Source organism: Mus caroli, chromosome 4 (assembly GCF_900094665.2).
Source record: "Mus caroli chromosome 4, CAROLI_EIJ_v1.1, whole genome shotgun sequence".
NCBI lineage: Eukaryota > Metazoa > Chordata > Mammalia > Rodentia > Muridae > Mus > Mus caroli.
The window spans coordinates 42,478,419-42,498,373 of record NC_034573.1 but is presented as its reverse complement, the minus strand read 5'-3'; the positions used below and the strand labels follow the sequence as shown (position 1 = coordinate 42,498,373).

Sequence of the window (19,955 nt, the reverse complement as noted above, 5' to 3'; positions counted from 1 at the left end):
TTTTTTTTTTTTTTTTTTTTTTTTTTTTTTTTTTTTTGTTGTTGTTGTTGTTGATGACTTGTTTTCAGCACTTCTTAACCAAACTAATTCTTGCATGCTTTAATGGTTTTTTGCCTGTTGTCCATTCTGATTCTTCGGCATTGTTATTGATGGCATGATTCATGGTGATGGTTGAGGTGTTAGGGTAATAGAAATATTGGAAAACAATATTTTTGTTTTTTTACCGCTTATCCTTGCTTTAATCATTGTTTCCATTCTTTCTGACAGCATTCAAGAATGACCAAAAAAAGGAAACGTCAAGATGATTTTCAGAAAGTAAAACTAAAAGTTGGTAAAAAGAAGCCCAAGTTAGAAAATGCTACAGCTACAAACTTTAAGACAAAGGCTATACATTTGCCTGAACAACTTAAAGAGGATAGAACACTTCCGACTAACAATAGAAAGCTTAACATAAAGGTAAACTGTGAATCTTTTTTTTTGATAATGTGAATTTTTTTCTTTCACATTATATAGAATGTTATTTCTTGTGAAAAGCTGTTTAATCTCTTAAAGTAAATGATTTGCCTTAGGGCCATATGGTGTATTGTTAGACAGTGTTTGGGTTTCATATATTGCCAGTCTCTAATCTTGATATTGTCTTTCCTACTTCAGAAAGTTATACAAAACTAATCCATATTGATTGCGCCATAGAAAACTTTTGGGGGTGAGGGCATAGTGTATGTCATCTGGAAGTAGTTCTTGCATTTTATTTATTCTTTTCAAGCTCTTGGTAGTTTTTCTGTTCTTATAGCTGATTAAGATAAGATGTGGGTAGTTGTTTTTTAAGTAATTGTAGCACATAACTTATTACTGGTCTGTAGTAAAGAGCTTGGGACAAGAAGGGTGTTGTATTTTGTATTTTATAAGATTTTCGGAATATCTGTATATGTATTATGAGATATATCTTGGGAGAATAAAATTACCAGATAGCATCCTCTGAATGAAACACATTGTGTGGAAGTGTGCAGAAAGATCTTGTTAGGCCTGGAAAGGATAAATTCACTTACAATGTTTGCATTAGTTAGTAGGTCTGCAATAACTGTTGATTAATGCCTCTTTAAATCATAGTGTTCTGAAACCTGTATGTAGTTTAATGTAAAAAAAATAACTGAAGAGAGAACTATTATATTTTTATTAGGATAAAATATTTTAAATATGAAAGTGTTTCAGATCTTAGAAAAGTTAGCCAACATTTGGAGAATACTTATACGTTGAACAAGGACTTCAGCTGATCATGGTTTTAGTTAGAATGTTTGCTTGAATGTGATACATATTAATGTCCATACCTAAAATCTGTATTTGTGTTATAGGATTTGCTGTCCCAGATGCATCACTATAGTGGTGGTGTTAAACAAAGTGCTCTTCTTGGACTTAAAGACCTTTTGTCTCAATACCCATTTATAATTGATGCACACCTCTCAAACATATTAAGTGAAGTGACTGCTGTGTTTACAGATAGAGATGCTAATGTACGGTTAGCAGCAGTTCAACTTCTTCAATTCCTGGCCCCCAAAATACGAACTGAACAAATTTCTCCATTTTTTCCTTTGGTAAGTGCCCATCTCTCTAGTGCCATGACTCACATTACTGAAGGAGTTCAGGAGGACTCTTTAAAAGTCCTGGACACTCTGCTGGAACATTACCCAGCTCTCATTGCTGGCCGTAGCAGTATATTGCTTAAGAACTTTGTAGAACTCATTTCTCATCAGCAGCTGTCCAAAGGACTGGTCAATAGAGACAGATCCCAGTCTTGGATACTTTCTGTAAATCCTAATCGGAGAGTCACTTCTCAGCAATGGAGGCTGAAAGTCTTAGCAAGACTCAGTAAATTCCTTCAGGCCTTGGCAGATGGATCCAGTAGGTTGAGAGAAAGTGAAGGACTTCAGGAACAAAAAGAAACTCCCCATGCCACTAGCAACTCCATTTTTATCAACTGGAAGGATCATGCCAACGACCAGCAACAGATCCAGGTTTATGAAAATGGGGGTTCACAGCCAAATGTCAGTTCACAGTTCAGGCTACGGTAAGGATTTCAGTTACGTCCACACTCAGTTTTCCTATATTGAATTTCTAACTACTGACAATTAATGGCTAATGGTGGAAACACATAATACTTGTCTTTCATAATTTTCATGTAGTTATTAATGGTGAGTTGATTAGATGACTCCCAATGGCAAGAGTCATTTGAAAGTGTTTTCATTTGTAGCAAAAGCCTAATTAGAAGTAAAACTTAAATTTGTTTGTTTTGCCATTTTAGTGTTTTGTTTTTCTTATCAGTTTTGATATATGTAATTGATAGTTCATGGTGTTTCATTTTACAGTATTTTATATTTAAGTTAAGCAGGGTACAACACATTTTTTGTAACTATTAACTTTTTAAATTCTTACCTTTCCTTCCCTGGTAGGTGCTTGGGAACACTAGGCACTGTGGATGAAGACCTGTCATCCCCTGAAAACCTGAAAGGATTCATTGAGATAATAATTCCATTGCTAATTGAATGCTGGATTGAAGCTTTACCTCCACAACTAGCAGCTTCTGTTGGGAGTGGGGTTGAGCGAGAGCCTCTGCAGGTTATGCAGCAAGTCCTGAATGTCATTTCACTGTTGTGGAAACTCTCGAAGCAGCAGGATGAAACCCATACGTTGGTGAGAACTAGTGGATTCTCTTTTATTTTACTTAGTAATTAATGCCTTTTATCATAATTGAGATTAGAAGTCAGCTTTTACTATTGGTTGGACATGTGCTCTCTAAAGACCGCCCATAGTTTAATGGTAAACTTGTTTTTGCATAAAAGTANCAATTAAAATAGTTTGTGGGAGGTTATTAAATGGATTTTAAAATATTTTTCAGTGAAATGCGTAACATTGTTTTGTGAGGTTATTAGCTGGATATAATTAATTTTTTCAGTGAAATGATACTTTGCTTATTTGTATTTAGTTTTATTAGAAGTGATTCATAGTAATATTAAAATGTGTTGCTTATAGGCCGGATGTTGTGGCATATGCCTGTAATCTTAGCACTTGGGAGGCAGAGACAGGCAGATCTTTGTGTTCAAGGTCAGCGTGGTGTACATAAAGTCCAGGTCAGCTGGGATTACAGAGTGATACTATACTCTCTCTATCACTAACCAAACAAACCAAACCAGTGTAGTTTGTGGCAAATTGATTAGGAACATTCTGAAGATTTCTCATGGGATTGAAAGGTTGCTTATTAAGGGGTTCCTTTTATTATGTCGTGATATCGTATGTAGCAGTTGAAGACTACTGAAGTCATAGTGATGGTAGTGAAATATGCCATGTTTGTAGTTCAGGTGAGGTAGAACAAAGCTGTGACATCGTTTGCTAAGGAACCAGAAGGACAGCCACAGGAGCACTGCTTTAAAGCGAGAGACATCTGCTGTACAGAAAATCTCTTGCACGGAGTTTTGGCTAGACTCATAGGAGTCTTTTAAAGTTGCCTGTATACATGTGACACTGAGAAGCATGTATGTCTTTTGTTTTTAATTTAGTCTTTATTTTGAGCAATAGATTAGGATGAGTCACTATGCTGTGTAAAATAAAAAGTAAAGATTTTGAAAAGCGTTATGGATTTGTAATTTGTATTAAGACATGTTTTAAGGGTTCTGTTATTGCTACTACATCACTATCTGCAGGATTTTTTTTTTTTTTTTTTTTTTTTTTTTGGTTTTTCGAGACAGGGTTTCTCTGTAGCCCTGGCTGCCCTGGAACTCACTCTGTAGACCAGGCTGGCCTCGAACTCAGAAATCCACCTGCCTCTGCCTCCCAAGTTCTGGGATTAAAGGCCTGTGCCACCACTGCCTGGCTGCAGGAAGGCAAAGCTTGGTTCTCATGGCAGTTTGTGTGTGTTGACAGTAATGTATATAGCTTAGAAAAATCTATATTTGTAATTTTAGTGGCTCTACCCCAATTCTTCATTAAAAATGATGTGCCTTGGAAATTTTCTGATTAAGAGTGGTGTTAAAACTTTACTTGTACAATGATCTGTCTTTTACTTTTAGTATGCCATTGGATACATTCTATGAGGTATTCCTACTTCATTATAAGACATTATTATATCAGACATCATAGGCTAGTAATAAGTATATGAGTACATTTAAGGTAGCCTAGGAGAAAATCTGGTATTTGGTTAATTGGTCTATTAAAATGCATTTCAGTTTAATATATTTTCTACTTAAAATGGATTTATAAGGATGAAACTCACCAGTCTGTATTTTCATCTGAAAGATGAAGAAAAATAGAAATTATGATACTTACTATGGCCGTGGGACTAGTAAGAAAATACTAGTGAAGAAAATCACTTAATGTTTTTGTGGTATTTGTGTTAAGAAATACAGAATTTGCAAATTATCTAATTGTACTAGTTTCCACTTGAAATTTAGTGGATATTTAAAATAGTGTGCTTTGTAACTTTTATCATTACAGGGCTGTCTAGTAGCATTCATTTACGTGGGATACTTAAGGTTTTCAAGACTATAGACTTGTGAAGACTAGAATACTAAATTGAGATAATGTTTATAACTGATATAAATAGGGCCAGAGAGATGACTTCAGTGGTTACAATGTTTACTGCTTTTTTCTCTTTAATTTTTTTTAATTATTATTTTATATGTATAAGTGTTTGCCTGTATAGATGTGGGTGCACCATGTACTTGATAAATGCTGAAGCTAGGAGAGGGTTTGGATTCCCTGTAACTAATGCTGTGGGTGGTTTTGCGCTCTTACATGGATGTCAGGAACTAAATTCAGATTTTCAACCACTGAGCCATCTCTTGCCCTTTGAGTAGAGTGCTGAGGCCATTGGTTTGCTTCCCTTTGCCTGTGTTGAATGTGCCACAGCTCCACCCTGGATGCCTGTGACTCTAGCTCTAGGAAAGTCAGTGCCTTAGGCCTCATGGGCACTTGCACTCCTGTATATAGATTCACACACAGACACCTACACACACATACAAGTAATTAAAGCAAAAATCTTATGTGAAGGGCTGGTTAGTTTATACTGAAATAATGTATATATACATATGCATAGTCACACATATATTTGTGGTATTAAAGATGGAACCTAAAGCCTTAGCTGTACTGCTGAACTGTTCCTAACCTCCAAATATTTAAAAACATTTTGCTAAACTGTAGTAACTTGTAAGAAAGAGCTCTTATCTTATAAAGAAGTATAAAATTTTATCTGCATAATGATATTAAAGGACATTTTAATGTACTTTACCATCCCTACTGCTCATCTTACTTACCTTCAGTAATAGAATAATCGAGTGTTGGGCGACCCGTAGAATGGTTTAATGTTTAGGAAGAAGGAAATGACATTCCTTGACCTCTGAGCATAAATCACAGACATAGGCCAAATTTTAATTTTTGTATTTTTTAACTAGGTTTTTTTTTTTTTTTTTTGATGAATTGACATCTGGATCAAATGTAGTCTTAGATGTGCTGATTGCTTAGAACTGCTGGAGCCCTTTCATGCATTTGATTTACTCGAGTTTACAACACCTGGTCTATAAAGTGAGTTCCAGGACAGCCAGGGCTACACAGAGAAACCCTGTCTCAAAAAAATCAAAAAAAAAAAAAAAAAAAAAAGAAAGAAAAGAAAAAGAAAAAGAAATTTGTGTTCAATTGTTTTAAAATAATTTGAAGCTTTGGTCTTCGGTTCAAAAAGAAATCTTTACTTTACATCATAGTGTAATGTTGGAATTACCCACTTCTCATGTATATGTCTTTAATGTATACCTAGTTTTAAGAATGCAAATGAGAATATAATTTAACATTTTTTTCTTTTAGGGTGCAATATTTATAGTGTCAGGAACAATGTTATGATCACTATAAATGTTTTGTAGCTTAGATTTATATTTTAATGTTTGCTTTACTTTTATTTTTTCTGTTTCATTACTGTTACTTCATGAAAATTAGAAGTTAAAACCATGCTTTTTTCATCAATGTACTCAAAGAGGATCTGATTAAGTTCATTATAATTTAAAATTCAAGCCAGACAGGGTGGGATATATCTGTAGTCTCAGTCTTAGGTGTCTATTGTTGTGATGAAACTCCATCACTAAAAGTGACTCGGGGAGGAAAGAGTTTATTTTGCTTAAAATCCCAACTCATTGTTCATTGGAGGAATTCAGGACAGGAACTCAAACACGGCAGGGACCTGGAGACAAGACCTGACTTAAAGACCATGCCATGGAGGGGTGCTGCTTCTGGGCTGCTCAGCCTGCTTTCTTATTGAACTCTGGATCACCTGCTTAGGGGTAGCACCATCCATAACAGCATGGGCCCTCCTGCATCAATCACTAAGGAAATGTCCTACAAGATTGCCTGTAGCCTGACCTTATGGAGGCATTTTTTAAATTGTGGTTTCTTCTTACATGATTTAAAAACTGGCCATCTCACCCAACATTCAAGAGATGAAAGCAAGATGATTTCCAAGTTCCAGACTACCCTTGGTTATGTAATGAAAACTGGTTTTAAAATTCTAGGGCTAGACAGGAGCAAAGAGATTTGTGGGTTAAAGTGCTTATTACTGCCTAGGCACAGTGATCTTGAGTTTGATGAGATGTAAATGTTGGGCATTGTGACACATGCACTTAGAATCTGGGACAGTAAAGACAGGTGGATTCCTGGGGTTTCTTTGCTACCCTAGCCTGTTATTTAAGCTCCAGGCCAGCGAGAGACCCTACTTTATAAAAATCAAGATGAATACCTCTTGAAGAGCAACACTTGAGATTGACCTATGGGCTGGGCCCTACATAAGCATGTACACACTACACAGCACACATAATTCCTCAGATTTCCTGGCCACTTTTTTGCCCTTGGAGCTATGGAACAAACACTAGCTATAGTTTTACGTACTTGGTAGCTCAGTGTGATAGATGACTGCTGCGTTAGATGGGATGTGTATGGACTGTTGCAGAAATCTAGACTATTAACAGTGCTGTTCTGAACTTGGGAGACAAAGGTGTAAGCATTGTTGATAAGGTGCTTCTTATTCATGGTGCATGCTTTCTGGTGGCATTGACGGTAATATAGAACGTCAATTCTAGGAGTAAAGATGACAGTGAAGTAGAATGTTAAAAGCATACATGAAAACAGGTGGGGAGGAGCAGAGAGTTCAGGCTGTCAGGAAGTATTCTGAAGATAAGGTATTTAAAAATGTAAGTTAATGAAAGAGCAATTCAGAATTTTTCTCAAATCTCATTTACTCTTCTTTGTCTTAAACAGCTGATAAATGTAGTACAGGAAAAACCAAGTGCCACAGTGATACGTGAATAAAATAGGATGGTCTAACAGTGTACTCTGATCTTAAAATTTATTTATGTAGTGTGGCATCAGCAGAAGTAGTCTTAAGATGGGGCATTCATAATTAGATATTGACATAATTAAATTTCTGCTTGTTAGTTACTTTACATTTTGTCTTGAGTGTTTTCTAATCTCAGCTTTATTTCAATAGGAGTCATGGCTTCGAAAAAATTATCTTACTGATTTCAAACATCATTTTATGAGTCATTTTCCATATGCCTTAAAAGATATAACCAAGCAACGGAAGAAAGATACAAATAAAAGGTATTGCAATTATTTTCCACTGTGGACTTAAAATGCTTTATTTCCTAAAATTATTAGATAATAGCTTTAACCTGCAACTTTACTTACTGTGAAGCATCTGTGTCTAAATTTTTATGGAAAGAAAGAAAGGGAAGGAGGGAGGGAGGGAGAAAGGCAGGCAGGTAGTCAGGCTAATCTTGAACAAATCACTAGGCCTTAGGGCTAGCATTTTATTTTGTTTTTGTAAGTCTGTATAGATTTTGTCAGATTACATAAATAGGAATTGAATAAAAATTGCTGAGACAGGTAGCTTATCATCTTTTTGTTCTCATATGTATACCAGGAAACTGATAATGAAAGAATAGAGAGAATTGGAGGAAATCAGAAAGGGTACTAGGAGATGGAGTCGGGAGGCAGGCGGATTTCTGAGTTCGAGGCCAGCCTGGTCTACAGAGTGAGTTCCACGACAGCCAGGGCTGTACAGAGAAACCCTGTCTTGAAAAAAAAAATAATAATTAAGACTAGAAAATATCTTAAGTCTTTACTTCAGATGAGAGCAGATGTGAGCATAGGTTGTGTAATAAAACTTGACAAGCTAGTACAAGCTGGAATAGTAAAATTGTAATTGCCTCAGATGAGCAAACACTTGAAAGGGAATTTAAGATCTGTCAAAACATTCTTAAATGTATCAAAGGATGAGACAGGTGGAGAGCACTGAGGCTTTGAGCAGAGTTCAAGGACTGCTCAGAATTAATAAGTTATTAATTGAATTTTTCATGGATTCAGTAAATACTTGGCTTATTATAAACAGGTTATTGTAGAGAAAAAGTATTTTAAAGCACATTCTTTGCTTTCCTAATGCTTTAAATTTTAAGCAAATACACCAGGGTCCCTTCTTTCTTTTTTATTCTTTTCATAAAAATTTAGATACAAATGCCTCACAGTAAGTAAAGTTGCAGGTGAAAACTATTATCTAATAATTTTAGGAGCTGATTTCATGGGTTTTTAGGTTCAGTGAAAGAGCTTGTCTCAAAAAGAAAGGTGGCTTGCTCTATGGGTAAAGGCACTTGCCTGACTACTTGAATTAGTTTCCTGGGATACAAATGGTAGAAGGAGAAATTAGACCTTTACAAGTTGTCCTCTGAAGTCCATGAGTGTGGCACCTGTGTGCCCACACACATACACAACATAAACAAATTTAAAAAACAAAACCAAACAAGTTGAAGCACTATGGAGGAAAGATACCTGATGTCCTTGGGCCTTCATGTACCCGTTTGAAAGGAGTGTGTTTTATTTGTTGAAAACAAATGAAATGATTTTAATATATAGATTATAAAATTAGACTATTGCTTACCTAGATCAGTGTCTTTTACATTTTTAAAACTTTTTATTGACTCTTGAGTTTCACATGCATCCCAATCCCACTCATCTCATCTCTTCGTACCTCTGCTCCCCACATGCAACTTCCTCTCTCCCAGAATAAAAAAAAAAACAAAAAACCAACAACTTCTTGTAGTGGAAACTGTAACGTGTTACAGTGTGTACCACAATATGCCCTTTGTCCACAGAGCTTTACTTGCAAATGTTCATTGCATTGAGTCGTTGTTTTGTTTGAGGCCTCTGACTTCTACACCATCAATACTGGAACCTCACCAGGACTCCTTTCAGATATCCTGTTGTTGCCCTGTGTCAGGGAGATCCTGTAGCTTTGGATCTGCACACTGGCAGCACTTCATAAATGAGGTAGATGTTAAGGTGGGCCAACTCAAAGCCCTGAATCTAGTCCTGGGTGGTAGCTGAGTTGGTTAGCCTGCCTGCCTGCTTTCTTTTCTTTTTCTTTTTTTTGTTTTTGTTTTTTTTTTTTTTGAGACAGGGTTTCTCTGTGTAGTCTAGCTGTCCTGGAACTCACTCTGTAGACCAGGCTGGCCACGAACTCAGAAATCCGCTTGCCTCTGCCTCCCAAGTGCTGGGATCAAAGGCGTGTGCCACCTTGCCCGGCCTGCCTGCTTTCTTGTACCCACACCATGAGGATGAGCTCTCCAGCAGTGCCCTGTCTAGCTTACTGCATACTGCAGTTGTCAAGGGCCAGGGCCAGCTTTCCCTCTCTCATGCCCTTGGGGTTAGCTCAGCGTTTTTTTTTTTTTGTTTGTTTGTTTTTTTTTTTTGTTTTTTACAATATTTAGTATTTATTTTTGAGACAGGGTCATACATACTATGTAGCCCTGACTGGCCCAGAATACTATATAGACTATGCTGCTCTTGAACTCAAATATCCCAAGTATTGGGATTAAAGGCATAATGCTACTGTCTTTATTTTATACACGTACAAATAATGATGAGAAATTTGTGGTTCTTTTAAAACATGGTTAGCTTGAAATAAAGCAAATGTAAACGTTAGTTTAATGTCCCACCAAATACAAATACTTGCTTTTTAAAAAAGTCTTGAAGTGAGTTAGGATTTTTCCATCTTAACAAGTCTTGTGAAAAATCTTAAGATTCTAATGACATGTTAGGTATGCCATTTGTCCTCCATGGAACAGTAACACAGCAATGACCAGTGTCATAGATGCTGTAATTTGGGTCCTTTTTTTTTACAGATCTATATACAGAACTATGGCCTAAAGTTGCCTAGTACTCTGTCAGCTTGGAAATTATAAATACTATAAGAAAAAAAAAAAACCCTTTTATCTATTGATAAGGCTGTTTTAAGTGCTCAAAAGCAGGTGTTGTTTATAGATCTCTGTGTGTGTGTTTTTGTTTTTAGCATCAAGCATTGCACAGTTCTCTCCAATAATGTAGATCATCTTTTACTGAACTTAACGCTGTCTGATATCATGGTCTCGATGGCAAATGCTTCAACCTTACAGAATGATTCCAGTTGGATAGAAACAATAAGGAAGTTTGTGACAGAGACCCTTAAAGGTGGCACTAGATTAAACAGTAAGCAGCTGAACAGGCTGCTTGGAGTCTCTTGGAGGCTAATCCAGATGCAACCAAACAGAGGTAGGTGGTGCAGGAGAGAAGATCTGGGTCTGGCATAAACGGTGATTGCCATCCCTCTATGTAGTTGTGCTGATTACATTTAAGCTGTTACAAGGCAGCTAGTCTAGGCATTGTGAAGTTGTCTTGACTCCTCTCTTGGAGTGGGCCCATTCTGAAGCAAACTGTTAAAGATGTCTGCCTGCTTGGATATGCTTATACCTCTACTATCGAGCTTGAAATTCAGTTAGTTTTGAAGTGAGTTACTCCCCCCCGCCCCACCCCCTGTTCAAATAAGAGTTTTCCTGTTTGGTTTTCTTCTTATTTTATCTTATTTTTTGTAACTTTATAGGTTTGTTCGTGAGAAAAGTGATAATGTAATGTCTGGTTGCTAAATGTGATATTCATCAGTTTCTGACTAAGACAGCTTTGCTCCAGGAACAAAGTAGAAGTTCTGTGTATGTGGAAGAGTGTCTGTTCATATGCAGGGTTGTTTTCTTTCTGTCCTCAGATGCTACAGAGAATCTCATTAAGGCAGTTTACACACTGTATCAACAGAGGGGCCTGCTTCTTCCAGTTAGGACTTTGTTAATCAAATTTTTCAGTAAGATCTATCAGAAAGAAGAATTGAGATCTTACAGATTGAGGTAAAGATTTTATATTTATCCTTCATTTTTTTGCTGAGTTATTTTGTAGTCTGTGTATTTCAGGATGATTAAGTCTTTGGAGAAATCTATTTGTCATATTCAAGAAATGTTATGAAATTTTATCAAGAACTCTTCATTCTGCCAAGAACCTATACCCATATCTAAATAGACTAAGATAATGCAAGCTGAAGTAATTTTGTGGGGAAGCAACATACTAAATGCATCTGTTTCATATATTGAATAGTAGCAAACACACATGAACATACACATATATGAGTAGCTAGACAGCTCGCATAGATCTAACTGGTGTCCCTTTTCATTTAAAACTTAAGTAGTTTCTTAATTTAATGAGCAGAACTGCTACAGAAGGGACACCAGCATCTTACCTGCTGTCAAATGTTTAAGTAAATAGATGTGTTATTTGTATATCACTATTTTTAAATGGTTACATTTAAATAAAAAAAAAAAAGATTGGTTTCGTTTAAGTTAATCTTCTCATGTTTATATATTAACATTTTATCTTGTTTTTCCTTGGCCTTCTTAAGATACCGAAGCAAAGTGCTCTCTCGTTGGCTGGCCGGCTTGCCATTGCAGCTCTCTTACCTTGGCTCCCGAAACCCTGAGCTGTCCACACAGCTGATTGATATTATTCATACTGCGGCATCACAAGCAAATAAGGACTTACTGAAAAACTTACAAGCTGCCGCTCTACAAATTTATGGTGAGTAAGTGTGGAGTGGTGGGGGCAGCCTTGATCTAGTCCAGCAAGAAAAGGGATGTTAAAGGGAAGTTGGAGTTTTTAAGATTAGAGGTTAAGTTACTCAAAATACTAAGCAGTAAATTTCTTTTAAGTGTATTAGAATAGTTTTACCTTGTATATTCTCCCTGCTTGTTTTGTTGTTGCTTGGATGTCTGTTTGGGGCAGAGTCTCACAATGTAGTTGTAGCCCCTCAAACTTGAGATCTCCCTGTCTCTCTGCCTTGAGTACATGTCCTTCTATGCCCACGCTGACCTTTTGCTTATTTTGCTTATCTTTAAAACTTCATAAATTTAACTAATAAAGTACTTTGAAAATCTTTCTGATGCTTTGATGTCAAGATAGTTCTTGTGTTATTTAATCATGAGTGCCTCAGAGGACTCTCATACTAATATTCTATTCATCTCTAGAGCTGACTTACTATTTAGTGTTTTGAGAAATATTAATAAAAGTGTAGTGGCACATATATTTATAAAGTATATATAACTTTATTAAGATGTATATCACATATTGTAAGTTTTATGATTTTATAATCTATAATTCAGCAATTTCTAAATATATCTCTAAAGTGGTACCATCATTACTACTGCATAATTCTAGAACATTTTCATCACTCCCAAAAAGAAACCTGTTTTCATTAGTTATCCAATCTCTTAATCTTTCTTTACCTAAGTTCCTGGCAGCAGTTGCATTTTTTTGTCTATAGATTTGCCTATTCTGGACTTTGTAAAAGAATTTTAGAAATGACTGTTAATTATGTGTCTGTTGGGAGGTGCTCTTGGAGGCCAGAAGCATCGGCTCCCCCTGGAACTGCCTGGTGTGGTCTCTGGAAGAGTGAGCACGTGCTCTTCACCTCTGAGCTGCCCTTCCAGACCCTTTTGACACTTAAAACTAGAATTATAATCGAAGGTCTTTGTGCCTGGCTTCTTTCACTTAGCATAATAGTATCAGGGTTTATAAATGTTACTGCAAATATTAGTACCTTATTCTACTACAGCTTAGTAGTATTCCATTGTATTAATGTACCACTCATGGACATTTCCATGTTTTATGAGTTGCTAAATATTGAGCATTGCTGTGTACATGTGTGTAGATGTATACACACATGGAGAAAAGAAGTTATATTATATTAGGTTCATGTAATTTTTAGTGAAAATGTTTGTGTTTACTATTGTGTTTGTAATCTTTTTTCATCCTCAGATTTTTTATTTTCAAAAAAATTTTGTGAAGACCTTTGGATGTTATAAAGCTAATAGTATAATAAGACTAAATAAATGATTATACCCAATATTTTTCTTTCTTTTTTTTTTTTTTTGTTTTTGTTTTTTGAGACAGGGTTTCCCTGTGTAGCCCTGGCTGTCCTGGAATTCACTCTGTAGACCAGGCTGGCCTCGAACTCAGAAATCCACCTGCCTCTGCCTCCCAAGTGCTGGGATTAAAGGGATTGGGCCAGGCACCACCACTGCCTGGCCCAATATTTTTCTTAAATAGTTTAGTAAACCATGCCTGCTGAAAAACTATTGTATGTAATTGTTAAAATTGGGATTAAATATTATTTGTCAACATTTAATTCATTGGAAGTCATCAAGCTACTTTAATAATTTAATCTGTGGTTTGTGTATCATTTAAAGTTGACTTTCACATTTTCCTACCCCACTAGATCCTCAAGAAGGCGCTGTGGTAGTTCTTCCTGCAGAGTCTCAGCAACGTTTAGTTCAGCTTTTGTATTTTCTCCCTACTCTGCCTGCTGATTTGCTTTCTCGATTAAGTCGGTGCTGCATAATGGGAAGACTCGGTTCAAGTTTGGCTGTCACGCTTATTGGGATACTGTACATGAGGTATCACTGTGAAATGAGCTATATTTTAAGTGCATCATCTTTCTCCCCTCATTTCTCATGGGATAGAAATGCAGAAAGCTTTTTTGTTTTGTATTTTTTTGAGAACAGAGATTATCTGCATAGTCCTTCTGTCCTGGAACTTACAATGTAGATCATACTGGTTTTGAAGTAACAGAGATCCTCTTGCCTCTGCCTTAAGAATGCTAGGACTAAAGGCGAGCGCCTTTTATACTGTGTACACCTTCATTTATTTTTAATGTGGCTGTTAGAACTTTGCTAATACTATTATTGGCTGAAGACAGTTTATTGATATTAAGACTGATGCAAGTTTCTTGCTTTGTAATATATGTCCATAGTTTGCAATAGAGGTTATAGTTAAGTTATTAATAGCATGTAGGCAAGAATCCTCTACTAAAATCTAAAGTGGTATATGTTACATCTGAACCTTTTATAGCAAGTTTAGATCTTTTCGGTAAGAATGCATGAGTGTGTGTGTGTGTGTTTGTGTGTGTGCTTGCGTTTTTTTTCATTGGAAGGAGACTGATTGCGTGTGGGGTCTTGAGAGTGGTGTTGGGAATCAACTTCCATTATTCTTCCACCATATTTATTGAGGCAGGTCCTTACTCAAATCCAGAACTAGATCACCTCTTCTGGGGACCGCCTGCCTCTGCCTCTGCCAGAATTGCAGGTGGGTCACTATGCCCACTTAAAAATTGTTTGTTTTGGGGGATTCAAGAAGTTTCCTCCTCTTACCACTTTTCTAGGTAATCTCTTTTATGCCTTTATCATTTGGGGCTGTTCTAGATGCTTCTTATTGAAGAGATCTGTTCTACTTTTGTGTGTATGAGGATTTTTTTCAGTTTTTTCAGGCCATGTGGTAGTCCATCAGACAGATCTATACTGCATTTACTTTTCAGTTTCTGTTGATGGGCATATATAGATGGTTTCTGCCATTTGGCCACTGTGAATAAGACTTTATGCACATTTGTGCACAAGCATCTCTTTGAGACCTTGCTTTCAGTATATTTGCTATCTAACATAGATATGGAATGGGTAGATCGTGTGGTAGTACTGTATCTTTATGCACACGCTAGGCAAGTGCTCTTTTACTAAGAACCCCTCTTCAGCTCAGGTGTTTAGTGTTTTGAGGAACTGTAATACCTTGCCCTCCATAGTGGCTTTGCCATTTTGTTTTCTCTGAAAGGTTTTTTTGTTTTGTTTTGCTCTACTTTCTTTTGTTTTTTGTTTTGTTTTGTGTTTTGAGACAGGGTCTCACTATAGAGATCAGGCTGGACTTGAACTCACAGAGATTGTCCTGCCTCTGCCTTCCAGCACTGGGATTTAAAGTGTGTATGCACTACCACACCTGGCTTTAAAAAAGTATAGCATTGCTAGTATTGAAAATACCCCGTATCACTTGTTTGAATCATTGTTTGATCATCTCCCCCATGCCCTGACAGACAGGATTTCTCTGTAGCCTTACCTGTCCTAGAATTCTCTGTAGACCAAGGTGGACTCTAACTTAGAGATTTGCCTGCCTCTGCATCCAAGCACTGGGATTAAAGGTGTGTGCCACTGTGCCCAGCTATCACTTGCTTCTTTTAATAAACATACATTTGGCTAATTTGAGTTGCAACATGGTTCATGACTACCTGCCTCATCTTTCTAGCAACCGCTATTCACAATGTTGGATATATATAAAATTCAAGATTTACTTCTCATGTTTGTTCGTGCGTTAGAATTGGTTATATTTTTTTTTTAAAAATTGAAGCATTGATAGTTTCCTATGCTTTTCTTTCTTAGAAATAGAAAAAAATTCTGTACTTTGATGTAAAGCTTTTATTTAATGTTATGCCTTTGAAAATTTTTTCATGTTCAATACTACTATATATTCAGAAGTGCTTTTACTTAATGGCTTCCATTGGAGGTCACTTAGTCCTTAGCTACATTGTCTAAGATTTAGTTTAGCTTTTGAACACTTGTTGAATTGAGTCACTTGAAACTACATTTAATGTTCAGTTATAGTTCTCTACAGTTTATTAGCTTTTGTCAAGGGTGGGTTTAGCAGTCTTGCTTTGTTTGACTTACTTTTCTCTGAAGATTTGTATCGATAGTTGGAAGTTTGAATTATTATTCTACAGTACTGACGTAATCAGTAAAAGCAGGTTGGGACTGCGGTGGAGCTCAGTGGTAGAATGTATGCTGAGACCCTGGATTCCATCCTGATTCAATTTCAGACTGAATGGTTCCTTCAGACATACTCTTTAAGTACTTCAGGTTTTTTCTTAGTATCTCTCCTCTTCTACTAGACCATGGTTATATGCTATCCAAACTTTCTTATTTCCAAGACAAACTTTAAATGGACCTTCTATTTCCAGCCACTGGGTGGCACAGTTGATTCTGTATATACTGGGTATAAGGTATTTTCTCTTTTGTCCTTCTTTCTGTTCTTGATGTTGAGTTCCTGGGATATTCCTCCATGGATATCTACATGTTGCTTTGAATGATATAGGGGAATGCTTAGTACCTCTCCTCCTAGTTAAAAATATTAAGAAATCCAAATGTAGGGGTTTTTCTTCCCTTGTAATGGGGTTGGGATTTAAGGTGTTTACCATAGTACTTATTTTAACCACTTCTAGAAGTGGCATATCGGTAAATTAGAAAAGCCTAATTCTGACTTGCATTTACTCAGTTGTCTGGTAAAATCTGTAATCTGAGCTTGTTAGATCTGATTTTTGTATCTTTGGGGTTCAAACTTTTACTAAGGAAGCCTGGCTTTGAGGGTTTTCAAAGACTAGCCAGTAACTTGTCCTACAGTAGGAACCAAGTATTTCTCATTGAAAGCCACTGTATAGTTACCTTTTCTTTACCTTGTTACCTTTTCTCTTTTAATTTTGGGTTTTGATCTTTTGAAGTAGATAGACTAGGCTGATCTCAATTCAGTGTATAGTTGAGGAAGGCCATGATTTTCCTGTCTTAACCTTACAAAAGTACTGGGCTTACAGATTTGTGCCACCACAGCCAGCTTATTCAGCTTTTCTTTCAAAGCCTCTGCTTTACTGTGCATTTGTGAGGGTCTTTAACAGTAAATTTTTTAAAGCTTGATTAAGATGCTTTTGCTCTAGTTAATTGTGAAGCAGAGACTCCATCACACTTATTTGCTAAGGGTCAGATTTTTTTAGATAATTAAGTACACAATATCTATCACAAAAGAAAATTAAAAGCTTCCTTGCTTCTTTGGATCTAATTTGAAATGTGGAATGGAAGTTTTGCTACATCATATATGTTGGGCCAGTTATACTTTTTAATAAACTATATAACTATAAATATTAATGCCTCTTAACTTTCATAACTATAATACTAAAGTCCTTATAAATGAAGTTAAAACAGCATATATACTATGGATATATTTGCAATAAAGGAAAGTGCAGAACTGGGATTGAGGGTCGGTGTTAGGGCACTTGGAAGTCCTGGAATCAGACTCTGGAGTCCTCGATCTTTTCTTTTAAATCATGGTTTATTTATTTTACATGCACTGATGTTTTTCCTATATGTATGGGTGTGTGAGGGTGTTGGAACCCCTTGAGCTGGAATTTCAGTTGTGAGCTGTCAATGTGGATCATGGAAATTTAACCTGAATCCTGTAGAAGGATCCACCAAGCCATCTCTTTAGCGTCCTGACCTCTCTACTCTTTAAAAAGAAAACCAGACTGGTAATAGTTCTTTTGTTTCTTGTAGATCATCTTTTTCTGGATGGAGCCACTCGGTTAATGACTGCTTAATGACTGATGTGGATTATCTCAGCTTCTTATTTTCTACACTTACAGGTAGCTACATTAACTTGCCAAGTTAAAGGGAGAATACATGGCTATGTGACTAACATACTAGCTTCCTTAGACCATGCTCTTGGAAGTATGGTGGTCTGAATATGAAAACAGTTAGCTTCTTGGGCAGTTATCTGTGGCAGTCTGATCATTTTTGAGAGCTATTAATTAGGAGGGTCATTGACAGATTGTCTGTGTGGGTTGGACCAAATATAATAGAACCAAGAAGGACACCAGAATTATGTTAGGTATGGTATCCATGTTCAAAGTTTGGAGTTGAATCCACTTCCACTCCAACCTTTTTCTCCCCAAATAAACAAGCAAATAAGAGTAGTTGAAAACATTTGAAGGGCTGTTATATAAGAACATGCAGTGTTTAATGTATTTGGAATGAAGCATATCATTGCTCTTACTTGTTCATTTGCTTTTATGTGTTTTGAGACAGGTCTTCCCTGTGAAGCTTTGGTTGGCCTGGAACTCAGAGATCCCCCTACCTCTGCCTCCAGAGTGCTGGGATTAAAGGCGTGTGCCAAGTATTTTCTTTGTTAAAATTTACTGTTTATTGGAATGATTATGCCCCTTATTTTAAAAACAAATCAAGAGTAGTAAAACTCCCACTGAACATGGTAAAAGTGTTTTTTGCTGTGTTTTAAATTGGGTCAGATCACATCCTTTGCATGTGTAGTTAATGTGAACTTTACAGTTTCTGTTACTAGGATTTAATTCCTTAAGACACTGTTAATATGCGAACACAGCAGAGTAACAAAGCTGTTGTGAGTGTTATGTATTACTGCTCTGCGGTTTATTTTTCAGCTGGCTTTCTTTGTCACCTGCATTAGGGTTTTCAAAAGAGGAGTTGACCTGGCTTCAGAACCTTCGAGGCGTTCCTCATGTCATCCAGACATCACTTTCCCCTGTGCTTCTCTACCTTACAGATTTAGACCAGTTCTTGCACCACTGGGACATAACAGAGGTAATAGCACACCTAGAAAGAAACTTTTCATTTCTACCTACAGTCCTGCTTAGGCCACCAGTGCTTACTGTGTGCGGGTGTGAGATGCTGCTACACAGAGCAGGGTAGAGAACCAACCTCCTTCCTGCTGGAGAGCACAGCTGTGTTTGTAGCCGAGAATCCACATATTTTGAAGTGGGAGAATATGTACAGAGAGCTTTGTGGGTAGGGGATGAATTTAACTTAGTTATTGAGAAAACTTAGGTAGGAGTTGGTGTTTTTGAAAGTGAGTTTGGTTTTTTTTGTTTGTTTGTTTGTTTTTTGTTTTTTTTGAGGTAGGGTTTCTCTAAGTAGCCCTGAAAGTGAGTTTTTAAACAAAAAATTGCTCACTAGTTTTCTTTGATTTTTCTTTTTTTAAAAAAAAGAAGTAATAAGTAGTCCATTAAAATTAAACTTAAGGAAAACCCCAATTCTTTCTTTTGGGTTTGCAGCAAGCATACAGACAGCTCTCGTTTAGTTACTTAAAAGGAGATTCTGGTTTATATTTTTTACCCTTTATCTTAAAAATAGACTGCTCAAAAACTTTAATATGTTCAGTATTTTTTTTTAATTCTTTTTTTTTCAAGGGTTTCTCTGTATAGCTCTGACTGTCCTGGAACTATGTAGACCAGGCTGGCCTCGAACTCAGAAATCCGCCTGCCTCTGCCTCCCAAGTGCTGGGATTAAAGGTGTGCGCCACCACTGCCCGGCTATGTTCAGTATTTTTAAAGAAACCTTCAGAAATACTAAATTCTGTAGATGCCTAGTAAATTTACAAGTGTTAATTCTACTAGCATGTTTCAGTATTAGTGAAAATACGCATTGAAACCAGATGTCTAAACCAAGTTTTAGCATGGAATTTATTTATTTTTAAAGATTTATTCATTATTATATCTAAGTATACTGTAGCTGTCTTCAGACACACCAGAAGAAGGCATCAGATCTCATTACAGATGGTTGTGAACCACCATGTGGTTGCTGGGATTTGAACTCAGGACCTCCAGAAGAGCTGTCAGTGCTCTTAACTGCTAAGCCATCTCTCCAACCCTTTAGCATGGAATTTTAAGGGTCATCTTTTATACTAAAAGATAAAATTATCCTAAAAGATTATTAATAGAATAACCTCCAAAAGTCATAAATATTATTGCTAAGCGTTTTAGTTGTGTGTGTGTCTCATGTGTTTTCATTCGTTCCTTCTTTTGTTGGCTGGCTCGCTCATTTATGTATTTATGAGTTAAAAACTCTTGACTGTATATAGCTCATGCTGCCCTTAACCTCAGATCCCTACCTCCTAAGGTTGGGATTACAGGCGAG

At 36.5% G+C, this 19,955-nt stretch overlaps 1 protein-coding gene across 2 annotated transcripts in view; it reads left to right on the top strand.

The window, feature by feature from the left end:
- Positions 1-19,955, top strand: part of Tex10 (testis expressed 10) — a 48,676-nt gene that overhangs the window by 3,614 nt on the left and 25,107 nt on the right. The window contains exons 2-11 of one of the 2 annotated variants that reach the window (XM_029476084.1): positions 268-456; positions 1,350-1,589; positions 2,445-2,685; positions 7,514-7,626; positions 10,370-10,608; positions 11,096-11,231; positions 11,777-11,952; positions 13,649-13,826; positions 17,565-17,653; positions 18,490-18,623. In XM_029476084.1, the coding sequence (XP_029331944.1) occupies positions 2,614-2,685; positions 7,514-7,626; positions 10,370-10,608; positions 11,096-11,231; positions 11,777-11,952; positions 13,649-13,826; positions 17,565-17,653; positions 18,490-18,623 (1,137 nt within the window). In that variant the 5' untranslated portion in view covers positions 268-456; positions 1,350-1,589; positions 2,445-2,613. Of the gene's footprint in view, positions 1-267; positions 457-1,349; positions 2,063-2,444; positions 2,686-7,513; positions 7,627-10,369; positions 10,609-11,095; positions 11,232-11,776; positions 11,953-13,648; positions 13,827-17,564; positions 17,654-18,489; positions 18,624-19,955 lie in introns of both variants that reach the window. The other variant, XM_021159427.2, reaches the window with a different exon arrangement.